At 45.2% G+C, this 18,731-nt stretch overlaps 1 protein-coding gene across 4 annotated transcripts in view; it reads right to left on the bottom strand.

Moving 5' to 3' along the window:
• The window catches only part of CCNL1 (cyclin L1), a 382,007-nt gene that overhangs the window by 147,064 nt on the left and 216,212 nt on the right, over nt 1-18,731 (bottom strand). For all 4 annotated transcript variants that reach the window (XM_078667166.1, XM_078667165.1, XM_078667163.1 and 1 more), the window contains 2 exons: nt 12,734-12,854; nt 6,059-6,123 (listed from right to left, as the gene is read on the bottom strand). In XM_078667166.1, the coding sequence (XP_078523292.1) occupies nt 6,059-6,123; nt 12,734-12,854 (186 nt within the window). The remainder of the gene's footprint in view (nt 1-6,058; nt 6,124-12,733; nt 12,855-18,731) is intronic.

Genomic DNA, 18,731 nt, shown 5'->3' with positions numbered 1-18,731 from the left:
CCGGCGAATAAATGTGACTCTTACCGGCCCCTTTCCTTGCTAAATTGCGATGTAAAAATACTTGCCAAACTAATTGCTACTCGTTTCAGCCTCCTGCTCCCTACCCTGATATTACCTGACCTATCGGGTTTTGTACCTGGCAGAGCGACATCACATAATTTACGTACTTTCTTTTCCGTCCTAAACTCGGTACCCGAAGACCAACCGATGGCTGCCGTCTTCCTTGACGCCACTAAGGCTTTTGACTCTCTGGAGTGGGACTATGTGTTCCGGGTCCTGGAGAGAATGGGCTTTCCGGCAATATTCATCTCATGGATTCAGCTCCTATATGAGCATCCTGTGGCTAGAGTGCTTATTAATGGCAGACTCTCCTCTGAATTCCCCGTCACCAGAGGAACTAGGCAAGGATGCCCCCTATCACCGCTTCTATTTGCTATAGCTACGGAGCCCCTAGCCGCGAAACTGCGACATCATAGGGACAGCGCGCTGCATTGTTTTCAGAGGCAAATACTAATATCAATGTATGCGGACGACATCACGTTATATGTGCGCGACCCCAGCGAAAACTTGAACCCCATTCTCAGAGAGTTTATACGTTTTGGTAGACTCTCTGGAGTTCAGATCAATTGGAGTAAGTCATGCATATTTCCACTCACAACGTCCACGACGCAGTTTGGGCTAGATTACCCCATCACTTGGTGCGAAGGAGATTTCAAGTATTTGGGTATCCACATAGAGAAGGATAGAGATGCATTACTTGGAGCCAACTATGGCACTACGATGAATCGCATAATTGATAACATTACAAGGTGGATCACCCTGCCCCTTTCTATGGCTGGTAGGACGTCTTTGATTAAGATGGTGATCCTCCCCCAATTGCTATACCTGTTTTTGAATATCCTTTTTACCCTGGCCGGTATTTTTTTCAGCAACTTCGGACGGAACTCATCAGACTGGTGTGGGGCGGGAAATCGCCTTGACTAAAATGGGACACCTTAATTCGGCCCTACAATCGGGGCGGGTTTGGCATACCAGACTTTGAAATGTATTACCAGGCTGCTCAGGCTCACTATGTCTATTTTTGGGTACATCAGCCTAGATACATGCCTCAACTGGCTGCGGAGCACTGGCTGGCCCATCCTATCCCCATAGAAGGCGCATTATACGCCTTGGTGCCAGGCAGAGACAAGATGCCCACGACGGTGATAAGCACAGTGACCGCGTGGTCCCGACTTGCTACTAGGTTGGAGACTGTAATGCTCTATTGCCTCTGGCTTACCACCCACATATGCCATGATTACAGGAGGCGGGATTTCGCAGGCTACTCCACAACATGCATGTTGCGACATGGGGAGACCGGTATCACAATGGAACATTTCGCTCTATGGAACATTTATACGAAGGCATTCAACCAACTCCGCTTGATGTCTTTCTATAAATTAGGCTTAGTCAGGGACTGAAAGCACTTACACCTGACTTTCCACATGAGCCTCTAACCTTCGCTCCTCTGCAGCTCATACTTCAAAATGACACCCCTTGTAAACTGGTATGGACAATATATAGATCAGTATATACACAAATAGATTACCTACCATTAGCGGCTACACTAAAATGGGACCAGGAACTGGGGACACCGCTCACGGATAGGCAATGGGAATTTTGTCTCCAGCAGACAGAGCGCATTTCTGCTAGCAGTAGATATAGAATTATACATTACAAATGTGTACACCGACTGTATTACACTCCAGCCCGAATGTGTAGATTCCAACTTCGTACTACTGGCAATTGTGACAGATGCCACGCTCCGGGGGCTGATTTTTTGCATCTGGCATGGGGGTGCAGTGCGGTTCAGCTCTACTGGAGTCAGGTGCTCGCAGCATTGTCTGCAATGATTCATGCTGAGATAGACCCCTCCCCTACTCTAGCTCTCTTAGGGTATGTGGAGCCCCTACAGGCGGCACACCGCAAATTTATCGCGCTGGCCCTCTTGGTGGCCAAACGAAGAGTTGCATGTAGATGGGGCAAAGGCAGGGCCCCCAAATTCAAGGACTGGCTTCGTGACCTTACTTATTGCCAGGGACAGTTAAATACATATTCCAAATTGTTGCCAATCACCTCACGACCCAGGGATATCTGGGCCCCATTACAATGTTACCTATTACAAGAGAATGATGATGCCGAAGCTGGGGCGACCACTTAAAGGGTGCCTTGAGGGCCCTCACTAAGGTATTCTTCTAGTGCACAAGTGTGTACAGGGTACTGAGAATGTGGACCCGAACTGTTGCATTGGGTGCTGGGTACCTTCTTGTCCGGAGGGTGGGGCTGTCTTACTACACAAGCATGCATAGGCTTAACTGTTCTGAGGTTATCTACCCTGGGCTGAGGTGGGTCAAGCGCTTTCTTTCGGATGTGCTCATTTATGGAGGATCTCCCTTTAAAAAAATATGTTGTTGATTGGGTCTCCTGAAATGTAATGTGCACTATAACTGCATACAATACACGACTAACTGATAATGATACAGTATTACTGTGCTGAATAGTAGGTATCCGGTTACCTGGTTTTATACATGGATTGTGGACTAAAATGTGTACATGTGAATGCACTCTTTGACGATATGTTGTAGCTGAAAATTTCAAAATAAAGTTTTTAAAAAAAAAGTTTCAATTCTATTAAGGACACGGAGGCAAGGACTAGAGTGTTTTCTCTTCGCTTAACATTTATTTTTCTCGAGCAGCCATTTTTCAAAAGTTATTACACAACAAAACTACAACTCAGCACTTGGGAAAAGTAGTAGAAACAGTCCATCCAATCTTAGAGTAGGACTCAGTATAACGGTCCCTGTAGCGCCTCTATTTCCCTCTTTCTTCCTATGTAGGCAGCATTTCACCATTCTATTCACTCTAGCTTGTTAGATTCCGGCCCGAAATAGATAAAAAATACACAATGTCTGTCACCACGGAAAAGAACGCACTTGAAGCATAATCAACAGGAAATGACAGGAAGCCTTACTTCCCTTTCAAGGTAAGCAAGCCACCCGTACTACAAAACATTGCATTATTCTAAAACTTGAAGTATGTTATCCTTTCAATAGGGAGGGAATAGGTCTACCTGTAGTACCTGTAAAGGTATAGGGTGGGCTAACAATCGCCTCTGTGTTCTTTATACAATTGAAACTTTCATTTACATTAGCTAAGACATTTTCATTGTATGTCAGACCGGGACCGAGTCCCCAGAAAAGCAACGGTCAAGGCCTCATTAAATGGCAGCAAGGGTTCCACTGTGGAGATGCCAGGCTGCAGGACCTCGGTCAAGACATCGGTCTTCACTGCCACAGTAGGAATCAGCAGGTCCAGGACCTCCGCAGCCCTATGCACCATCATGGCTAAGAAAGCTCCCTCCTCTATAGCCAGGTAAGGAGGGGAAAGCACGTCAGTCCATTTCAAGGCGGGACTTCTTAGGGGTCCTGTGCCCCCCCCCTCCCAGTCTTCCTCCAATCCTAGCTCTTCCGGATAAGGCTAGAGGACACCGACCAGCACTGTGTGGTTGAGGATCAGAATGGGGCTGGCTGCGCCAGAGATGTTGAGGGTCTCTGCACAAGACGCGCTGTTGTGGGAAGGAAGAATGGGTGCGGCCAGCGCCAGTCCGGGGACGGATCCATGAGGAGCCTTGGGTGCCGGGCCAGAGTTGCTAGCTCAGAACCCAGAGGAGCTCCTTTCGCCTTTTTGGGTCAGGCCACCCAAATATAGCGCACATGGTGTGATAAATCTCCTTTAACTGGCTGGGGCTCTCTACCGGTCAGGAAGGGAAACACAGAGCTGACCCAGGAACCCACTCCATGGAGCAGGGCCTCTAACACCAAGATTCACCATCTCGTGACGGACAGGTGAAGTCTAAGAATGCTTTGACTTTGGGTTTCTTATGGTGCTTCTTACCTGACCCCTTCGAAGATTTCAAATGGAAGGACGAAGACATGGATCCCCGGAACAGTGCTCAGACCTTCCTCTCGACCGGGAGCGAGAACAAGATCTTCAAGGAGATCTCAGACTCTGGACACTAGGGCACAGGCAGCTTTAGCAAACGCTCAATCAAAGCTTTCGGCACTATGGCCCAATAGTCTGAGCACAACTTCGGGCATGTTTGCGCTTCAGGAACCAAAGGCGCACAAGGTTGGGGTGCCTGACAGACATGGCACAGTGACAGAGGCCACAAGGTTTGAGCCCAGAGGTCTTCTTGGACGACATCCTAAACAAACGATTTTCAACTTTTTGTTGAATATTTTTGTGTCAAAAAATGATAGGGGTTAGCTATGACTGATCTACACTGACCGGAGTGGAAAGAAAAGAACGGACATCAGTGCACCATGGTGGCGCCTATATAGGCTACGCAGACATCACAGCGACATACTCGACGCCACACAGTCTCGACCGCCACCACCTATTGTTGCGCAGGGAAACTGCTAAGAAAAAATCTTCCAGATCCAGCCAAACGCCTGGAGGTTCGAATGCAAGTTATCTGCAGCTAGATATCTCGATCAGATTTCAGTATTGAGGGTAGTCCCTAGCACCAGAGAAGCAGATCCTGACTACCTAAGAAGAGAAGACACAAAAGAGTCACAAAAGCAGAAAGGAGATAAGAAGTAGCTGACCTAGTACCTGCCCTGCCGACCTGTCTGCATCCCTCATCAAAAATTGCACCAAAGTCGACTCGTCCTGGACGGACTGCCTACCTTCGCAAAAGACTCAAGACCTACTGTGAACAGCAGACATGTGAAGAAGCCCAAAAAGAGAAGACAGAGGCCTCCGGAACCACCAAAACCAGACACCCCCAAACCACCACTACACCTGTCACCTCCATGAGTTGAAGGTGACCTCCGGTGTCAACATGGTCCTCCAGAACTTGAGTCCATTGTGGTTTCACCCATCTTGGAGTCCCCAACGTTGCCTGCAGCCTCTGCACGCAGACCCCCTCAACTGTGACTGCTCCTGTAAGGAAAAACTCGATGCCAAAGGACACCCCTGCACCCGTCGCTCCTGGACCTTGGAGAAGTGGACCAAAGGTGCCGCCATCCTCATGCATCGCAAGGACTGAACCCACTTGCTGGTTCAGCCCAACTGGCCAGAGTCTGCAGCCTCTTTCCACAGTGACTCATTTCCATTGAAATACACTGGGCTCCAGACACAATTTTGCACCCTGCCTCTCCCATGCCACTGGTCGTGTAGCTTGGATAATGCCCACCACTCACTTTTAACTCCTGGAGATGGTCTTGTAAGCCACTATACTATGCCTGTTTGCAGAACTTGTTCTTCCTTCGATAGGATAACATTGCAGAACTCAAATTTCAGTGTCAACGTTTTAAAGTGAAAGGAATTTATATTTAAAAACCTACTTACCTAAATGATTTCTCTCCGATGCCTAAACATACATAAAGGATACTTGCTATTTTTATAAATTGTTGTGCATCTCTGTCTTGAGTAGTGTGTGCCATTTATTGATTACTGTGTAATTGCAAATGTCTTGCACTCCTCTCGAGTAAGCCGAAGACTGTTCGACCACACTACCCCTAGTACAGCACCTTGTGATTGCTAGAGCAAGCCGCTGTCCATAAAGAAGGGAACAACAGGACTCTTTACACTGTATATCAGATTGATATATCCCAAAGAGCCAGCTTCCTACATGCATAAAGAATGTGTAGGGGGTGGTGGATACTACGCAGATACAAAGACCTTTAGGTGCAGGACACAGGGATATGCACCACCAAGTCTTTAGACACAATACTTATGGCATAAATCAAGACACTACATAAGCTTTTTAACAATACTGGCAGGAGAAAGGACCCAAAAGGAAAACACAAACAGAACAAACACTGTCCCAGACATTAATTTCTGCACTACAGTAATTAATGGATAAACGTTTCAAATTTTTCTAACCAACATAATATTAGCTTTCTTGGGTTACAATGTTAGGTACAGTTCACTATCCTGGCGTTACCTCCCAGATTTGTGGGTGAAGCAATAGCACATAACTACTACTGTTTTTAGAACAATCACAAAAGCTTACCAGGCTGTCTGAACAAGCGTTTCATTCCGTTCACATTCCAAAACTTGAAGATACATTACTATAATCTATATGAGGAAGAAAAACAAGCAATTTACATTAGTTTGATACCACAATATGAAGTAAAACGCTTCACCCATCTTTAAGGGGGCGTGCACACACACACACACACCACAACAATTAAACCGGTTTTATCAAGAAATCGGAGGCTGCTCTTTTTTATAAAATGTTTATTTTAAAAGAGGATTACATGTTACTGTCAAGTATGAAAAAACATCTAAAACTGAAAGAATAGGTCCCCTGGGCCAGCTCCATCCACTGCGTCTGTTTCACTTGAATGTTCTTTCATTAGTATAGTCAATAGTATGGAAAATGCTACTTACCAGTATGCATCTGTTCTTGGCAGGTACAGCTGTAGAGGTGTATACTTTAGCATAGATCGCTATCTGGTTGGGCTCGGATGTTTGCACTTTGTTTTTGTGGAAGAAGTCTTTGTAGTCACGAGATAGGGGACGACTCCTTATGGTGATAGTGCGCATGGGCATAGACTCCATCTTCAGATTGTTTTTCGCCATAAAGGGTGATGATGGAGTTAGTAAGAGAACAGAAAAGGATGTCCATGTAATTTATCTAAAAAAGATAATACTGCAACAGATAGAGGTACCCGGGGAGGTGGGTGGGAGTATACAACTCTACATGCCAAGAACAGATGCATACTAGTAAGTAGCATTTTCTGTTCGAGGCATACGAGCTGTAGATTGTATACTTTAGCATAGACTATAAAGCAGTTTTTCCTCCCTAGCGGTGGCAAGGGAGCTTGAAAAAGTGTTCCTATTACAGCCTGGACCACAGTAGAATGTTGCTTTGCTTGCGCATCTACACAATAGTGTTTAGTGAAAGTAGACCAAGTTGCTGCCAGATGTCATCTAGCCCTCCAACGTAAACTGCCACCATTTCGAAGCTGTTCTATTTTTAATTCAGCATTCATGTGCATTAGCACGTTGCAGTAGCGCATTTGCGCGTAGTATCTGTTTTATCGTATCGCTTTTTAAACATTTAATTTGCACCGTATTTTGGGGGTATTAATTTGGGGAGGACCACTCACCTGCACCTTAATAGGCACTCCACCGCTGTTTGGCGGGTCCTGGGTGATGATTCTGGGTGGGTGACATCTTGGGGGAGGAAGGGTCGTGTTTGGGCGAAATTTTGGTCGGCATTCTAGTTGCGGCGGGACGCGCCTGCTGCTTTGAGGCTATTTAAAGCTGCCAAATGCAAACGCACAGCGTTTGCGCGCAGCGGGCACGCCATGGGCGCGCCATAGGCGAGCCCATCTGTGCCCATTCGTGACCTACCGGGGCCTGGGACCATGACCCCTGGTTCCCGTCGTATGTATACCAGAGGTGAGCTGTTGGAGGTTAATCGGGGGTTTTTTCCACCATAGCCAGACATGTGTAGCCAAACTTAGTCAGGAAGGGCTGCTTAAACGCCATGGCACTAAATCTGGACTTAATATTGAATACCCGGCACGAGGTCTGTGTTATGGCCTCCTAAACACGCGTTCCTTACAGAAGCACAACCTGGAAGTGTTCTCCTTATTACAGGATGGTGAGTTGGACTTCCTGGGTATTACGGAAACATGGCTAGAGGACTCCTCGTTGCCGGACTTGGTAGCCTCTATTCCGGCTAACTATACGTCATTTTGCCTTAATAGAGCAGGTACCATGAGAGGGGGAGGGAGTGGCCCTTCTATACAGTACGCGCCTGAGGGGTGAAAGATTCTTTGCTGAAAGCCTGGGAGGGGCCGAGGTCTCGGGCGTCAAGCTCGGAATAGGGATGGATTGCTGATCCATTCTGTTAGTCTACCGACCCCTCTGGGCGCTGCCGGTTCTCCCGGATCTATTCCTGGAATTGGTCCAGGATGTTCCATCTCGGTATAATAACGTTATCATTATGGGGGACTTAAATTTCCATTGGGAACAATCCCCAAAAGTAGGCCAGGCCAATCAGATAGATGAGGCGCTTAGGTCCTTTGGGTTAGTTCAGAGGGTAATGGGCCCCACACACGAGAAGGGTCATACCCTGGATCTCGTTTGGATTACAACCCCAGAACATGGCCGGGATCATGGCCCAGTAGTTGCGCAGCTTTGTGCATGGTCAGACCACTACCTTGTGAAAGGCACGATAGTGGTTGATGAACAGAAGGGGAAGCCCGGAGTAGGATGGAAGGTCGTGAGGAAATGGAAACATAGACGGGGATGAAATGGTAGCTCATCTCCTAGCTCGTCCTCATATTAACAAGATGGAACAGAATCCAGAAATCATCTGTAAAGACTTAACAGACAAACTAAATAGGGTAGTGGACCTCGTGGCACCAGCGCGAAGGATGAAGTTGGTAGACAGAGGAGCTGGGGCCCCGTGGTATAATGAATCTTAGGGAGAAAAAGAGGGCGCTACGTAAATCTGAGAGAGCATGGCGGAAGGATTACAGCCTCAACATGCGGAGTCTTTATATACAGGAGCTCGCCTCCTATAAACACGCTATCTTGATAAGGAAAGCCGAGTTCTATGAAGACAGGATTTCTAGAGCACCTGACCCACAGAAAGAAATTTTCAAAGTCCTTATGGAACTCAGGAAAAATAAGGAGCAGAGTCCTGAGTTTAAGCAAGAAGACTGCCAAAAATTTCAGGACTACTAAGATTAAAGACCTCTTATCTGAAATTGCTACTACCCCAATCTTGGACTGCCCTCTACAGATTGTCCCGGTTATCCGTCCAGTTGATAACCCCTTGGTCACTCTGCCCTTGATTACAAATGACAGACTGGCAAATCTTGTGGGGCGGGTTAAATCTGGCTCTCGGGCCGACCCTTGTCCCCCGGAGGTCTTCAAACTGGCCATGCCAGGTATTGAGGAAGATGTTTTGACTCTCCTCAATAATTCCCTACAAATAGGACTGGTTCCATCCTCCTTTAAGGAGGCACGGTTGATCCCCTTGCTGAAAAAAACTGGGGCAGACGTAAAGAACAAAGAACTTTAGGCCGATTTCTCAGTTACCATTCTTGGCCAAAATTTTGGAGCAGCACGTCCTTACGTATCTCGTTGACCATTTGGAGAAAAATGTCTTACTCGAGCAAAACCAGGCTGGGTTCCGTGCGCATCATAGCACGGAGCTAGTGATGCTATCCATCCTGGATGAGTTCAGGAACAGAGCTGACAAGAAACTCCCTGGGGCCCTGGTGCTATTAGACCTCTCCGCGGCTTTTGACACCGTTTGTCATAGTCAATTGTTGCTGCGGTTGAGGGACTTTGACATCCAGGGCACAGCACTTGTCTGGCTCTCCTCTTTTCTCCAAGGGAGAACTCAGAGAGTTCAACTGGCGGACCTATCTTCAACCACAGTGCCAATCACCTTTGGGGTACCACAAGGCTCAGCCCTTTCTCCCCTTTTATTTAATGTTTATTTACAACCCCTGATTTCGGCCCTTAACCAGATGGACTGTCAAATTTACAACTATGCTGACGACACCCAAATTGTCATCCAAATGGAGGATTGTTTGGATGCACACGCAAGAATGCAGAACATCCTAAGATACACTGCTAATTGGATGTCTCTGAATTCGTTGAAAATCAATCCAGACAATACAGAGGTGTTGCCAATTACCACCATGGGCAACCCCTGGAATGATCTGTTCTGGCCATTAGAACTAGGAGCGCCTCCAGAACTTGCAGTAGTAGTGAAAAGCCTGGGCATCTCCTTGGATGGGAGCCTGACGATGCAAAGGCAAGTCTCTGGGGTGGTGGGCACGTGTGTAGGCCTCCGACAACTCAGGAAAATTCTCACTTTTGACCTTTGCCACCCTAAGACGCGCTGTTTCGGCCATGATCCTAGCCAAGATGGACTACGGTAACTCACTTTATGCAGGGCTCCCTCAAAAACACCTGAACCGTTTGCAGATTGTTATGAACGATGCTGCTAGATTGATTTTCAAGAAACCTCGGAGAACGCATGCTTCTCCTCTATTGCGTGAACTCCACTGGCTACCGGTCAAACAGAGGGTTTTGTTTAAAGGGCTCTGCATCACACACAAAGTCCTGTATGGAAAGGCGCCAAGTTACATCAAAGCCCGTCTGGCCCCATACAAACCTGGTAGAAGGCTGCGCTCTTCAGATGCTACCTTGTTAAATCAACCGCGTTTCAAACTATCCACTCTGGGTGGTCGTGCCTTCTCTAACATTTTCCCAGCTGTCTGGAATAATTTACCTACCGAACTGCGCAAAGAACCCAACTTGTTGCCATTTCGGAACAAATTAAAAACAGTGCTTTTTCAGCAAGCATGGGGTGTGCTGTAATTGGACGATCGGCTCAGAACTCAGAGTTGGTATATACCTGGTAAAGCGCTTAGAGACCCCTGGGTGATTACGCGCTATATAAATTAAATTAAATAAATAAATCTAGCGGAATGTTCCCGAAGAATGCCATAGAAGCCCCTAGCTTGCCTGTAGAAGGAGCTCTAGGGGGAATAGTTAATGTGCGTTTAGCTTTGACATAGGAACTGCAAGGTGGATTGTTAAATGCATCCAAATATGCTGTTTTTTAAATGATTGCCCTAGTGAGGTGGGGAGAAAGCTACTAAAGTGGTTTTGTGTTTCTAAAATGTTTAGTTCTTTCGATATAGTAGAGCTCTTAACATCTAGTGGGAGGAGAGCGTGTTCTACCACTGAGTCTGATTGAGGGAAAAATACTGCAAGTTCAACCGACTGATTAAGGTGAAAGGCAGATACCACCTTAGGCAGAAATTTTTAATTAGGCCTAAGAAACACTTGGTGCATTTGTAAAAATGGTTCTTGTATGGTTAATGCCTGGAGTTCATTAACTCTTGATGTGATGGCTACCAGGAAGCCTACTTTCCAAGTAAGGAACTGTAACTCGCATTTGTGCAGAGGTTCAAATGGGGGACCCATGGGTCTGGTGAGAACTATATTGAGATTCCATACATGAGAAGGTGGAACTCTAGGTGGAATTATTCTTTTAAGTCCTTCCATAAACGCTTTGATACCGGGTATTCGAAACAACGACAAATGTTGTCTTGTTTATGAGGGAAGCGGCAATTAAAGCTAGATGTAGCCGTATAGATGTATATGCTAGGTTACATTGTTGTAGATGATGTAAAGATCTTGAGTGCGCGTGAATGACTGGTGCGACAGAGAAGGGTGCTTTTAGTCTGTATTTTCACTGTGCCTGAGCAAGCAAGCAGGCGTGCAGCAGCAGGCGGCCACCGCAGGAGCATCCCGGTTTCCCGGTTGGGAGAACCACAACTTCGCCACGATTGTGCCGCACCTGGCAGCGGCGGCCGTGGCATCCCGGTCCTCTCGGTCTATTGAGCATCAGGGGCGGCCGCCGCAGGATCTCCCCAGTCTCCCGGTTGGTTGAGGTGGGTGAGGCGAGCCACAGCTCCGTAACGGGTAGAGGTCTTGTGGTCTTAAAGAGGTCTTGAAGACACTTGGAGTGCCCCGAGCACGATGACAGAACATAAGAAAGTATAAGTCACCTCCACCTCGACTGCAGCCTGAAGGAATCAGAAGTAAGCAGCAAGTGGGCTGTGAACGTGAGCCGTATACGGCTGCAAACAATCTGCTAACTCCTAGACCCTGGGGAGTAGTGTCAATTCAAGGTGCTCATCCACACCTACAAGGCCTTACACAACTAAGGACCAGCATCCATCAACCACTGCCTGAACTTCCACCAACCCTGTGCATCACCTCCCTCTACCATACCCCCAGCATCCGTTGAAGTAAAAGTTGAGGACGCTCCTTCTCATACCTCTCTGTGAAGTCCTGGAACGACCACCTCTGGACCTCATCCTTCATGCTGGAATTAAAGAAGGACTTAAAGACTTGCTGTTCAACCGAACCCTTCTCGTTGCAGGGCTCCCAGCACCAGGATACCCTCAGGGGTAATTAGTCACGCTATACAAATCCAGTTTGATTGAAGGTTGGTTGATACAGCCTTCTGTTTTTCCACGCTCAATAGGATGACCGGATTTTTTAATATATATTTTGACATTTTACAATATAAGCACTGTAAACAACTTACAGACTTGTGATGAAATTCACATACTTTCCAGGAATTACATTCTTTAATACACAACTCCAAATATATCTACGTCACATCAGGGCAACAATACATTCAGTCATGCTGTATTGTTGGTTGGAATTCTCTTGGTACAGCAACATGGTGTCCAGAGGTATATAATTTAGGGAAGTCAGAGTTTTTTGGTAGCACCATTGAGTGGCTGGCTCTTGGCATTCCACAATGATCGAAGTGGGAGTATAATTCTGAATCTGCCAAGGGCCGCCCCCCCCCCCCCCCCCAGAATTAACATTTTAAAAATGCACATTTATATGCAGTAGCTTCTGTTTTGACTAGAATAATTTCGGCAACAAAAGAGACCCTCTGTTATCACTTGATATGGCTTTGCAAACCAGATGTTAAATTTCCTGACATTTCTGAGTACAGATCACAAAACCCGTATCTACCCTTGAAAATCCGTTTTGACTGGTCACCCTAAAGTGAGGTGCCTTGTCTATTCAATTAACAGTAAATATAATACCCTGAAAAGTTACAGTGTTCAAAGTATACAAATGATTAAGCTCAACAACTTAATACCATACAACTCACCTTATGGGGATGCTTGACATGAACACAAAATCCCAATTCCTTTAATATCCGTCGCTCTGCTTTGATCACTTGATTTTTGGTGTTTATGTAGTTCTGATCAAGAATCAGTGGGCTCGGAGTCCTAATTTGTAGGGAATAAAATCAAAACTGGTTTGCACTTTGACTGTCGAACTTATGATTTCAGTTTTCCCTGGCAACCATCTTAACAGCAACAGAAGCTACATTTTAAACTCCTGCAAACAAGTGTAAGCATTAATCTTATGCTGTCCAAGGTCATCCAATTAGGGATATCTTAAACTAATCACTATCTTTAAGGAGCAAACTTGAAACTGCCACCTAGGGTAATTTGTATTTAAACATAATTCACCAGGTCCAGTTGCAAGCAGGAAAAACTGTGGCAGGTTGTGAGTGTGTGGGGTGTGGGGTGTCCAGCAAGCCAGTCATACGGCACAATGTTATAGTACATAGACAAATGGGTCTGCCTCAATGTTCACAGATGTTCAAGAAATTGGCATCCTGGTTACTACCAATGTCCTGCACAATGCCTTAAAGGTCAACGTGTAACCATGCCCACAAAAATCCATAGGAAGAGGGACTGACGTGAGGTTTGAAAAACACCAACAAGACTACAGTTTAGAATTTAGCAGTAAAAATGTGTTTAAAAGGCAATTGCTACTGCCAGGTACTTATCTTAGTAGCACTGATTTTAAGCTGTAGCCCAAATATACTGAGCCCCTAAACCTGCAAGCATATGGATTTCTTCTGCATATCTCACCCCACCCAACTAACTCTGTAAAGAGTAATATTCCAGTTAGCTAATTCACTGGGCTACGAAGATTTTCTCATGCGCTATACGGCTCTCTAAAATGAGACCATTTGATATGCTAATCAGCTTACATTCAATCACTCAATGTGAGACACAAAATATGGATTTAATTAATCAAGTGAAGGGCAGCTGGAATCTTCCCAAAGCCTGAAAACGAGGAATGGAAATTCCAACACAAAATCGTAATTCTTCACAAAAAGCAAAAGGGTGGTAGAGCCTGGTCCCAAACACAACACATACTGATAAAAGCTTTTAAAACAGAATTGCCACCTGTATGGCAATGGCCTTCAGTGTTAATGGCACTCATCCTTGCTGAATAAGCAAGGGCTCTAAATTTTAATGCAGGTCAGCTACAAATGATAAACTGCTCTATGACCATCTGCTTATGCCTTATGTGGATTTCTTAAGCCAGTGAAATGAAAACTACTCCAGTGACAGAAGAGGCAAGTGCAATGGATGGGGTACCAATTCATGTGGCACTCATGGAGCACAAGTCAGAAAGGAGTTGCAGCTAACAGCCATAAGGAGTTGCAGCTAACAGCCATAAGGAGTTGCAGCAAACCGCCATGCACAGTTGCACCGCACTTCGGGGTGCATAAGTGAGGGCACAGACTCCCTTAGTGCTTCATAGAAGTCAAAGGTCTCTGACAGTACTCATGAGGCCGGTCACACCCTAGACAGTGTATTTTCCAATTTCAAAAACATATCTATAAAAGAAATACCTCCATGAATGCAACAACCACATTTAAGGTATGGAAAAACCTAGATAATCAAAAGCTTTCGGAACTCCTGTCCTCGTCACAACCGGAGGCTCATGATGACCCAGACACAGCTTCCACAGACTATACTAACTGGCTCTCCAATGTCATGAATAAACTAGTGCACACTAAAACGATATCTAAAAACTGAAGCTCTCCATTGGCCCCTTGGTTCACCAATGCCCTTAGAGACCAAAAACAAAAATGCAGATATCAGGAAAGACACTGGAGAAAGTCGTACACAATTGAAGAAAAACTTATTTACAAGAACGAACTAGCGAAATACAAAACAATGATCACTCAAGAAAAAAGCACATATTAAACCGTGCAGATAGAACTTGCCAAAAATTCCAACAAACAAACTTTTTCAGGTAGTAACTAAAATCTCAACAATCGTCACAATCTATTCCAGTACCCTCGCAAGCATTCTGTAATACCTTAGCTGACCATTTCTATGACAAAGTGAATAACATCTACTCCAATTTCTCAGGTCACAGAAACCCGTCTGCCCAACTTTCATCTGCAAATACCCTGAGCCACTTCTAGGGCAGTTTCAAAAGTCACCAACATCATGGACTCTATTAAATCCGGCTCAGCCAATGATCCATGCCCTCCAGCTGCTCTTGCCCCAGTTGCAGAAATCATAGTCACTGTACTGACAGATATATAACTCAATGTTTCTCTCCGGTACATATCCGACTATCTGGAAAAATGCCATTCTTAAACCTCTTCTGAAAAAATCCTGTCTGGATCCTGGGGATACTAAAAACTATAGGCCCATTGCCAGCTTGCCTTTTCCGGCCAAAGTGGTCGAAAAACTAATAAATACCCAAATCTCCAAGTTTGTAGAAGATTACCAACTACTAGACGATACCCAATTTGGTTTTCGTAAATGCCACAGCACCGAGACCGCATTGATCAAGGCGTCAGAGGAAATAAGATCTATCCTGGATCAAGGAGGGACGGCTATTCTCATCCTGCTGGACCTCTCTGCAGCATTTGACACGGTCGATCATAACACCTTGATCGACCGTGTCACTGCAATGGGCATCCAGGACAAAGCCAGAGACCTACTGTCCTCCTTGCTCTCCAATCGAACCCAGACGGTTACACTGGGCAATTTCCACTCTGCCCAGATGACCCTACCGTGCGGTGTTCCACAGGGCTCATCCCTAAGTCTGCCGCTTTTTAATATCTACGTATCGAACTTAGCCAGAGTCATCAAGGCATATGGGATGGACCCAACATCGTACGCAGATGATACACAGCTGGTATTCGCTATAAAAAATAATGGAGAAAGGATGGCAGCCAGCTTCCAAAAAGCCATGCTGGCCATTAGTAACTGGATGGGCCAGCAATTGCCTTAAACTTTAACTCCGATAAAACTGAGGTCATGATCTTCGGTAAGCTCTCTCCCACCTGGTCAAGCTCCTGGTGGCCCTCAAATCTCAGTCCTCCACTAAACCCAGTCCCCAAAGTCAAAAACTTGGGAGTTATCTTCGACGACAAACTGACCTTCGCACCCCATGCGAATGCAATCCTCTCTGCCTCTTTCTACAAACTTAAAACCATCAAAAAGTTCCTTCCTTACCTTCCCCCTAATTCAGGAAGAAGGCTGGTTACTGCCTTTGTGATGTCCTCTCTGGACTACTGCAATGGACTCTTTGCCAATGCTCAACAAAAGGTCATTCTTAAACTGCAATCGGTGCAGAATGCCGCAGCCAGAATGCCTTCAGGCACCCCGAAATTCAAGCCCATTGCACACAATCAAAAGCTACCACTGGCTTCCGGTCAGAAACCGAATAAAATGTAAGGCATTGTGCATTGCCTATAAAGCCTCTCGAAACTTAGGTCCACGTTTTCTTCTAAACTCCTTAGTCATTCATACCCCTAACAGGCCACTTCGTTCTTCCAATGCCTACTTTCTGCCAGTGCCTTAGACCAAAACTGCCTCCCGGGGAGATCGACGCTTTGTCGTCTTGACGGCAAAACTATGGAATTCCCTCCCTCTGGAGATCAGATCTTGCCAAACTCTGTTGGCTTTCAGAAGAAAAATAAAGACCTGGCTGTTTAATCAATCTCCGCTGTTCTGTCACGTCCGTAGCGCCGAGACGCCTTTCCGCATTTGCCCGCTTTACAAGTTTAAAAAATAAATAAATAAAGCTCTCTGCAGGAAATGGTCTCAAAGGGATATGCTTAAAGAGCTATCATGTAGTATATGAATAGAGTTCGGTTTCTCAAAGACACAAATGCTGAACACCTAGTTTTGGCTAGGACATGCTTACACCATTTCAGAGATACATGGCAAGAGTTATTCTACCCAACTCAACTGATCCCAGTTGAGGTTTAACCAGTAACCTGCAGTTTACATGCAGATAAGTGCAGAACTATCACTATAGACAAGTGTATTTCTTTTATATTACAAAGACTAAACAACTGACAGGACATATGACATTAGAAGAATGTATTTTCTTCTAAAGCGGACTCCAATGGTTTGGGCACCGTTAGGTGGCACAGGCAATTTTTTCTGCTTTCCTAAAGCTATTTCTACAAGATCCTACTACCACTTTGATTTACAAGCATGAAATGCAAAAGCAAAGTGTAGAATAAAAAAAAATGCCTCTGAAAATCTTCATTAATCTGCGGGGCAGGAACTCAGCATATAATGTTCTGCACAATGGTCAGTTTCAGATGATATAATACATCCCTTAGTGTAACCACAGTACAAAGATGCACCACGTCTTAAGTATACCACACATAGGTCAATGGGTACCAATGAGAATAAGTTTGCGCTATATAAAACTTTATAAATAAACTGATTACAGGCCTCATTCAAAGATGGACAGCCCAACCTTTGTAATGTTGTCGCAGTGAAGGTGGAGCTCAGGCCATACCAACCTCTGCTGAATGTCTAATCATCTACCTTCATTGTGGACAATTACACCCTCAAGCAGCTCTTGCATACATAGCAGGAGCTGCTTCATGCAGAAAAAATCCGAAGTGGCATGTGCCCCGTACCAGTTTGAAAACTGATATTTTTTTTTTACAGATACTAAAAAATGGTCACCAGGTATCTATAATATTTGCCCTGACTGCTGAACTGGATGCCAAGAGACAGTAGGATGTGATAAGCAGAGGAAACCCCGAAGCGAGACTTGAGGGCCAGGTGGTACGTGAAAAAGTAGACATAAGAGCACCCTTCAGCAGAGAAGGGGCAGGGGGCTGGAGCAGCAGGGGAAGTCGTAAGGAAGAAAGACATTGCCCATAGCAGCAGGTGCACAGGCAGTAAGGACCAGAAAAATAGCAGGGCTTGGGTGGGGTAAAGGGGGTGGTGGGTAGTGAAGGGGGTAGACTGGCAAAGGTATATTTAAAGGGAAATAAACAGCAAAGGTTTTAATCACTTGCAGAGTGGACAATGGGAGAGTCACTTTGGGAAAGGGCCAAGAATAGAAGATTTTTTGTTTTTTTAAAGGATGAAATGATAAGAAATTGGAGGGATAGAAAAAAATGTATGACACTTGTGTAATTACAATTTGTAGCAATGCAAGCCACCACTTTTTTAATTTGCGGTTTAAATTTTTCAATTGAGATAGCTACACACAATCGTAATGCAACCTGCAGTCGCTTGAGTTTATCCTGGAGATTAAGAACAACATACCTGCAGTACTCAATGTGCAGGGTTTTTTCTGAACAGCAAAGAGGTCAGTGAAAATGTCCGGCAGTATGTGCTATTGCAAGAAGCACATAACAGGGAGTCACCTGGACCCTCCCAGTCTGACACATTACATGGGAAACATCCCAGCCAATAGGAAGAATGTTCACCTACATTTGAATGGCTGGGAATGGCTGTCGACTGATTTTAGGGAGATGTTTAACACACACCTGTGAATGAACCCCCTAAGATTGGCATACGATTAGTTACATCTAAACACATCACTGCTGTTTTCATAGATTCACGAGGCATGGAAGGCATTATAGAAAAACAAGATCTCATACGTGTGTATCACACTAATGTGGGGTTCTTAGGAGGAAAAAAACTCTAGCCCTACTTTCATACTTGGGGAAGGGAGGGGGGGGAGGGAGTTGTCGGTCACTTCCAATGGAAGGCTTGAAGGCAGAATAATCCACCAAAGAGCATGAAAAAACAGGAGGGTACAACTCCTATGGGTGGAGCCAAACCTCCCTGTGTATGTTTAAAAAAATGGTAACCATAGATATACAAATAAATTCGCCATTAAGTCAAACCTAAAAAGTGTGCATAGACCATTAACAAGGCTTAAAATAAAACATGGCCAAATTGGAAATAAAGTGTGCTGGAAATCAAGCCAAAATCAGTTTGTTTTTTGTAAACAGAAAATAGGTCTACATTAACCTAAATAGTAGTACTAAAGTAGTGATGAGTTAAGAGTAAAAA

Source organism: Lissotriton helveticus, chromosome 11, assembly GCF_964261635.1.
Source record: "Lissotriton helveticus chromosome 11, aLisHel1.1, whole genome shotgun sequence".
NCBI lineage: Eukaryota > Metazoa > Chordata > Amphibia > Caudata > Salamandridae > Lissotriton > Lissotriton helveticus.
Note: the sequence above shows the minus strand (reverse complement) of the source record. Positions and strands in the feature narration are given on the sequence as shown.